The sequence below is a fragment of the Ranitomeya variabilis genome, chromosome 4 (genome assembly GCF_051348905.1).
Source record: "Ranitomeya variabilis isolate aRanVar5 chromosome 4, aRanVar5.hap1, whole genome shotgun sequence".
Taxonomy (NCBI): domain Eukaryota; kingdom Metazoa; phylum Chordata; class Amphibia; order Anura; family Dendrobatidae; genus Ranitomeya; species Ranitomeya variabilis.
This window is the reverse complement of record NC_135235.1, coordinates 450,507,814-450,516,167: the sequence shown is the minus strand read 5'-3', so window position 1 is coordinate 450,516,167 and position 8,354 is coordinate 450,507,814. Positions and strand designations below refer to the sequence as shown.

The window sequence follows — 8,354 nt, the reverse complement described above, 5'->3', positions numbered from 1 at the left end:
ACTTACATACGTGGCACGTGGCACTTACATACGTGGCACTTACATACGTGGCACGTGGCACTTACATACGTGGCACTTACATACGTGGCACTTACATACGTGGCACGTGGCACTTACATACGTGGCACTTACATACGTGGCACTTACATACGTGGCACTTACATACGTGGCACTTACATATGTGGCACTTACATACGTGGCACGTGGCACTTACATACGTGGCACTTACATACGTGGCACGTGGCACTTACATACGTGGCACTTACATACGTGGCACGTGGCACTTACATACGTGGCACTTACATACGTGGCACTTACATACGTGGCACTTACATACGTGGCACTTAAATACGTGGCACTTAAATACTTGGCACGTGGCACCGAAATACGTGATACGTGGCACTTAGATACGCAACTTGCTGCGTTCTCTGCGCCCTGCGTTGAATCCCTATTTATTTCCAATTTAGTTTTAAACCTAGCAAAATATTTATTAAAAAAACGCTCTTCACCGGATTTTCTGTCCCCTGTGCGTGTGTGTCCCCTGTGCGTGTGTGTCCCGTATGCGTGTGAAGGTAATAACAAGCAGTTGGGGTTGTCATTCCTCAGCAGCCTGTGTTACTTTTTCTGCCTCTATCAAGTTTGTCAAATTTTGTGTGTATAACTAGTAGTTAATGTTTTACCTTTTTTAGGTTCAAAACTTCCCATGTCTTTGGGATAAGGGGTGCCGGGAGTTTTCCAACAAATATACAAAAACTGCTTCCTGGCACAAGGTCTGTGTCACCCTCTATCCCCTGTACGAGTCATACACAAAGGAGCGGCAAAAAGAAATTGGTAAATATTTTCCATTTTGGAGGAGTATTTTTGAATTTCTTGTCTGTATGTAGTTGAATAGTATATTAATAGGTTCAATTTTTCACTTTTTAGTTTCAGCCTTGAGAACCCGCTGGAGGTCGGTGAGGGACAGATTTACACGGTCACGGTCAGAAGCACCAAGTGGCTCTGCGGCACCTGCTTCTCAAGGGCGTTTTGAACAGGAACTCCAATTTTTAAGCGGCAGTCTACATTACCGACCGTAAGTATCAGTAACGTCTTTAATTTTGAATAGAAAATAAAATGTATTAAAACTATTGTTTTGATGTTTCTCTTTACAGAACCATAGGCAATGTCCAGCCGATGACCGAAATCCCGGCCACAGCAACAACTCCAGTGTATGAACATGCTTCACAGCCTGCTACCAGCTCTCTTCCAAATGAGCCAAGGCCTGACCCTTCTACCCAAAATGATGATCTGCCCCTCTCCGAGACTAGTTCATTGGCATCGCCGCCGCCACCACCGCCACCAACACCACCTCCACCTCCAGCCTCAACACAGAGGAAGAGGAAAAGAGGCTCTTCAAAGGAGGATGAGGAGACGGCTGCCTTGGCAAGGGCAATTTCTCTAATTGATCGCCAACCTGAAGAGGATCAATTCTCAGCATATGGAACCACTCTAGCTTCCAGAATGCGTACTCTGTCCCCCGAGGTCCAGGACTCCTGCATGACGTATATTTCAATGGCGGTGACATGTTTTAAGAAGTATCCGCATATAAATCCAACCTTTGAAGAAATGGTTTGTTCACTAAACCACATCTGGCATCCACCGACGCCGACTCCTCTTGCACCTGCAGCAGCATTCAATAGACCTCTGCCATCTGCTCCAAGTGCTGCTGCAGGTGCACCAACATCCAGAGTAGTAGCCCAGTCTGAAGAACACCATCCAGACTGGAGCTACTACTCATATTCACAAAGCCTATATGAGGACCAGTAGGCATAATGTTGCTTTTCATGTTTAAAACGCCATGATGTCCAAGTCCACTCCTCAGTTTCCGCCAAGAGGGCATGTTTCCAGCTCTGATAAGTGTTGCGCAAGTGCCGAATGACTCACCGTCAGTGGTGACGAGGAAAGGGCCTTGCGCAATACTAATGAAAGCTGGAAGCATGCCCTCCTGGCGGCAATTAATGAGTGGACTTGGACATCCACAGGTTTATAATCCCATTTTGGGGATGTTATCCAGACTGGAGCTACTACTCATATTCACAAAGCCTATATGAGGACCAGTAGGCATAATGTTGCTTTTCATGTTTAAAACGCCATGATGTCCAAGTCCACTCCTCAGTTTCCGCCAAGAGGGCATGTTTCCAGCTCTGATTAGTGTTGCGCAAGTGCCGAATGACTCACCGTCAGTGGTGACGAGGAAAGGGCCTTGCGCAATACTAATGAAAGCTGGAAGCATGCCCTCCTGGCGGCAATTAATGAGTGGACTTAGACATCAACATGTTAGTTACATTTTTTTTAATAAAAAGTTTGTGATGTTTAGAGGCTTTTCATTTTGAGAACGCCATGATGTCCAAGTCCACTCCTCAGTTTCCGCCAAGAGGGCATGTTTCCAGCTCTGATTAGTGTTGCGCAAGTGCCGAATGACTCACCGTCAGTGGTGACGAGGAAAGGGCCTTGCGCAATACTAATGAAAGCTGGAAGCATGCCCTCCTGGCGGCAATTAATGAGTGGACTTAGACATCAACATGTTAGTTACATTTTTTTTAATAAAAAGTTTGTGATGTTTAGAGGCTTTTCATTTTGAGAACGCCATGATGTCCAAGTCCACTCCTCAGTTTCCGCCAAGAGGGCATGTTTCCAGCTCTGATTAGTGTTGCGCAAGTGCCGAATGACTCACCGTCAGTGGTGACGAGGAAAGGGCCTTGCGCAATACTAATGAAAGCTGGAAGCATGCCCTCCTGGCGGCAATTAATGAGTGGACTTGGACATCCACAGGTTTATAATCCCATTTTGGGGATGTTTACAGTGTTTCCGTGTGGAATTTTGTTAATAACAAAAAAAAAAAACAACAAATCATTCTATTCTAAATTTTATTAGAAAAGTTTTTCAATTTTGACAGTTACTACAAATAAATATTTGAACTTTTAACTATGATGTAGTCTGCTTCTTTGATTTGTCGACCATGGCAAAAAATGGCGCCAACATGTTCATCGCTGCTGGGACTTGAATTCCTATGAAGTTGGTGTGGGACTTTCTCCTTGGGCTCTCTGCGGGTCCAGCTGCTCAACACCAACACAGAAGTATTGCCAGGGCACGGCACCTTCGGGACTCTGAAAATAGTTAGCGAAGGTTTCCCTCACACTAACACCTGAGTTGCATGGACGACCAGCTGACATGTAGAAGAAAGGAGTAAGGTCTGCCTGCTGTGTTTCATCTACAGGTTCGGATGCATGTTCTCTCATAAAGTTGTGAAGAACACAGCAGGCTCTAATTACACTGCCAACTGTTTCCTCCTCCAACTGGATAGTTGTGTGTAACACCCTCCACTGACTACTCAGGATTCCGAAGGCGCACTCCACATATCTACGTGCCCGGCTCAGCCGATAGTTAAATATGCTCTGCTGGGTATTCAGTCCCCTCCGTGGGTATGGGCGCAGCAGGTTTGGCTTCAGAGGAAAAGCCTCATCCGATACCAACACGAAGGGTACTGGATCTGTGGAACCCGGCAGAGGTTGTGGGGCTGGGAGCGTTCCGTGATTTTGAAAAATTTGCTGACCAAGCTCTGATCTTCCAAATACCCCCGAATCCCCACAACTGCCTGGTGCACCAACATCAATGGAGACAAACTTGTAATGTGCATCAGCCACTGCCATGAGGACCACGGAACAGTACTTTTTATAATTGAAGTACACTGATCCAGATCCTGGTGGCTTCTGCACCCTTACATGTTTGCCATCCAGTGCTCCCACACAGTTTGGGAAATTGGCTACAGCTTGAAAGCCTGCTGCAACCTGTAGCCAAGTCTCCTCGGTTGGGGAAGGCATCACGATGGGCTGCAATTTTTTCCAAAGCACGTCACATGTGCTCCTCACAATTCCGGAGATGGTGGATATACCAACCCGGAATTGAAAGTGCAGTGATGTGTAGCTCTCTCCTGTGGCCAGAAATCTAAAAAAGAAAAAGGACACTATATAGTAAACAAATTTCTAAACACAATTTAGAATCTGAAACCCAAAAGTCATACAAAAAATACCAACACATCCTGTAATTTAAAAAAAAAAAAAAAGGGCTACCTTTCTAATTGAAGCTACCTACATCTTCCTTTCTATCTAAAACATGACACTGCTGACCAGCTACACACAACAGTTTTAAAAAAATAAACCTATGTCACTGCCATCATGTGCTTCAAGCCTGGTTTTATAAAAAGTGATCTAATATGGCAGTTGTAGGAACATGAATATAGTTGCACCTCGGTCTACGAGCATAATCCGTTCCAGGACAGTCAATGATTTCCATAAGAAATCATTGAAACGCAGACGATCGGTTCTACACCTCATCTGGGGGCAGGGACACAGCCGGCTCTGCTACATGCCTGCCCCCAGATGCTCATACTCACCTGTCTTCATCCAGCAGAGCGCAGCGGGGTGAGTATAAGGGCATCTCACCTGTCTTCAGTCTCCCACGGGTCCAGCGATGTCTTCTCAGGAGCGCAGAGGTGAGTTTAATAAGCACATCGTACGGCCAGGACCTGTGGTGATGTCAGGGGACATGTGATCGGTCATCTGACAAGTCACATGTCCTCTGACATCACCACTGGTCCTAGCCGTACGATGTGATTATTATACTCAGCGCTGCGCTCCGGATAAGACATCGCTGGACCCGGGGGAGACTGAAGACAGGTGAGTGGATCTTCAGTCAGCGCCCGGGCATGCTCAGCAGCTGACGTGCGCGGTATATCCAGCCGCGCTCAGCAGCTCTGTTGCCGGGGCGCACTCAGCAGCTGATGGAGCGGCATATACTGCCGCGCCATCAGCGCTGATGGCGGGCACATTGGGAGGCGAGATTTGCTCGCTGACCGAAGTCTGCTTGCTGATCGAAGCAGATTTTGGCCAGATAGTAAACTCGTCTTTCAAGAAACTCGGTCTGCGAGGAACTCGCAGATTGAGGTTCGACTCTACGTTAATGACTATACTTACCGCAAGGTGATGAGCAGCCGTTGTTCCGCAGAGATCGCTTGCCGCATCCTCGTATCCTGGAAAGTCAAGTCTTCACAAACTATATTCAGCAGGCGATCGAAATCCTGAATGTTCATTCGTGTGAACCGCTGGAATCGGTCTGGAAAGCTGTAGGAAACATTTTTGGATCAAAAATGATGTAGATAAGTACATATCTATTTTGATTTTGTACATTGATAATGGAAAACAAAAAAAAAAACAAAACAATACACATTACATAACACCCACTTGCCATGAATAGAGGACACCCCCTAGAAATCAGATATACTACGAGGGGAACTGCTGAATAGAAGGCACTCTATATCTATGGTAGAAGAACTCACAGGAGTGTCAGGAATAACGTACAGCAAACAATGTGGAGTACCGGAAAAATAATATTATAGGTTCCCTTACAAAGAAGGAGATTATAGGGATACCCTATTGGGGGATGCAAGGGGAAGATAGTAGGTTGCAATAAAACATGCTTTGGAAGAAAAGGTGCATGTTTCCGACCAAACATTTTTAGGGGCCAACAGGGTACAAACTTACGTTCTTAAGTCCTGATATAGGTTTTGAAAAGTTCCCTTCTCGTCACGTTCTTCCAGAATGGGATGCACCCAAATCCTTTTTGGCTGTTTACGTGCCTAAAAAAAAATTATACCTTAATAAGCGGGCATCACACGTCACGATATTGCTTGCGATATTGTGCGCGAAGAGGCTGACGGGAAGTCGATAGAGCGATGTAAAATTATCGCTTGCTTCCCGTCACACCTATCAATATCGCTCATAGGGACTCCTATGCGACGCAGCAGCGATGCTGTGGGCGATCTAGCGAGCCCTATCTCCAGAATGGCAGATCGCACAAAATACATCGCTGAGCTCCTGTCACACGCAGCGATGCACACTTTGCCACACTCAATTATTGCCAGTGAAATGCTCATGATCATCAACCAGCGATCAGCGAACAAGAAAACAAATCGCTGGTTGCTGCGCCCTGTCACACGGGCCAACGTCGCTCATACGTCACATGAGCGATGAAAACATCTGGAGTTATTAGCGATGTCACCAGCGATATTGTGCCGTGTGACGGGCGCTTTATAGTGATTAAACAACTGAGGTGAATACTTTCCAAACATGCACTGGGGGAGACAGAGACGAGACACACCGCACGGAAACAGCTAGTAGTCACATCCATGGTACCTACCAGTCTGCGGCGAAGGACTTCAGCAATCATAATGATCCCCAGCTGATGTCTGTTCCGCTTGCTGAGGCGTCTTTGGCTCAAGGCCATTGCAGCTGGCAGAATCGACATGATGTTAACTCCAGTGTGTATTGTATTCTGAGTCATAAAGACAGGAAATGACCTCAATGACTCTTTTTTTTTCCCCCTTTTTTTTTTTTTTCAAACAAACTTTAGTTTCAGTACACAATGCTGAAAAAAACGCAGCTGCAAAAAACGCAGCAAAAAACGCAGTGTGTGAAAGCAGCTGCGTTTTTTGCCTGCGTAAAAAAACGCAGGTAAAGCAGCAGCAAAATACGCGCGCGTAAAAATACGCAGCAAATATGCTGTGTGTGAAAGTAGCCTAACCGTCCCGGTGGTGTGACTTTCCTTTGTAATGACACGCTGCAACCCCCTTGGTAGCGCTGCCCGTCTTCTGGCATCATTGTTTGGCTGCCTGCGCCTCTGCGGCCGCCCTGACCCACACAACGCCCCTCGGTGTCTTATTTCTTGGGACTGCGAGGGTGTGTTTGATGGGCATGAGCAGTGCATCAGTTCGCCTGTCCCTCATCTCCTTCCGCCTTCTTCAGACTGTGCGGCTTCATGGCCGTGGCATGCGATAAGGGATCAGCTGACGCCACATAGTCTGAAGCAGGTGTAAGAACCCAAGCGAGAGGCGAACATATGTACTGCGCCAGGCCATGAATCCCAGCCCCGCAGTGTTTTAACTATGTCAATACACTGCGGGGCTGTGATTCATGGGCATCGCGAACCGCACCAGCCAACATTAAATGAGGTCAGAAGATGGGCAGCGCTAACAGCGCTAGGCCAGGGGATAACACGACAGCGCAGACTCCTGTACAGCAAATAACAACGCTCAGGAGGCTGCACCCAGCACCAAGGTGGGATTCTTGACATCTGTGCTGCGTCTCATTACAAAGGGAACTCGCGCCTCCAACAGTTTGACTGTATAAAGGGCTAAATGTTATACGTGTTCCATTCAGCGTGTGCAAGGAGCCAAATTAAAAGAGCAACCTTTGACTTGTGCACCACTACTGCTGCATAAGCTGTGGCTCTTCTACTTTGTAACCCCTGAGGGGGGTTAAAGGTTACCTTTGAAACTGGTTCGATTAGGCTTCGGCCTACACTCTGCTCCCCCTGCAGAGCCCTGGGCTCCAACACCGCCAGTTGGGGCCCGGTACTGCTAGCTGCACAGAGAAAAACACCAGCCAATGTGTCAGTGGGGTTCAGCACCGCCAGCTGTTCCCCTGCTGTGCAGCCGGCAACGTGTCCTGCAACAGCCACGCAGGCACAACAGACCCAAAGCTGCCGCCAGTGCAGTCTTCGGCCTACACTCCCCTCCCCCTGCTCCTCCTCCTCCTGCTCCTCCTCCTGCTGTCCCTGGGCTCTAACACACCGCCAGTTTTTGCCCAGATGTGCTAGCTGCACAGAGAAAAACACCTCGCCAATGTGTCAGTGGGGTCCAGCACCGCCAGCTGTTCCCCTGCTGTGCAGCCGGCAACGTGTCCTGCAAAAGCCACGCAGACACAAGAACTGAAATTGAAGGGAACCTGTCCCCCCTCCCCCAGGCATTTTTACGTTATCCAGCCACCTTGTACAGCGGTAATGCTGCATGTGTGCAAGGTGGCTCAGAAACGTATTCTCCTCGCACATGTGGAACTGAAAACACGTCTGAAATGTGTCCTCTGTGTGACCATTTAACCGTCCCGGTGGTGTGACTTTCCTTTGTAATGACACGCTGCAACCCCCTTGGTAGCGCTGCCCGTCTTCTGGCATCATTGTTTGGCTGCCTGCGCCTCTGCGGCCGCCCTGACCCACACAACGCCCCTCGGTGTCTTATTTATTGGGACTGCGAGGGTGTGATTGATGGGCAGGATCAGTGCATCAGTTCGCCTGTCCCTCCTCTCCTTCCGCCTTCTTCGGACTGTGCGGCTTCATGGCCGTGGCATGCGATAAGGGATCAGATGACGCCGCACAGTCTGAAGCGGGTGTAAGGACCCGAGTGTGAGAGGCCAACATATGTGCTGCGCCAGGCCCTGAATCCCAGCCCCGCAGTGTTTTAACAATGTTAAGACACTGCGGGG

General features: G+C 48.1%; 1 protein-coding gene across 1 annotated transcript; it reads left to right on the top strand.

The window, feature by feature from the left end:
• The first annotated feature begins 692 nt into the window (after positions 1-692).
• On the top strand, positions 693-2,783 carry LOC143765160 (uncharacterized). The gene is made up of 3 exons (XM_077251538.1): positions 693-831; positions 925-1,072; positions 1,152-2,783. The coding sequence occupies exon 3, from the start codon at positions 1,174-1,176 to the stop codon at positions 1,804-1,806; it is 633 nt and encodes a 210-aa protein (XP_077107653.1). The 5' UTR covers positions 693-831; positions 925-1,072; positions 1,152-1,173; the 3' UTR covers positions 1,807-2,783.
• Positions 2,784-8,354: the final 5,571 nt, after the last annotated feature.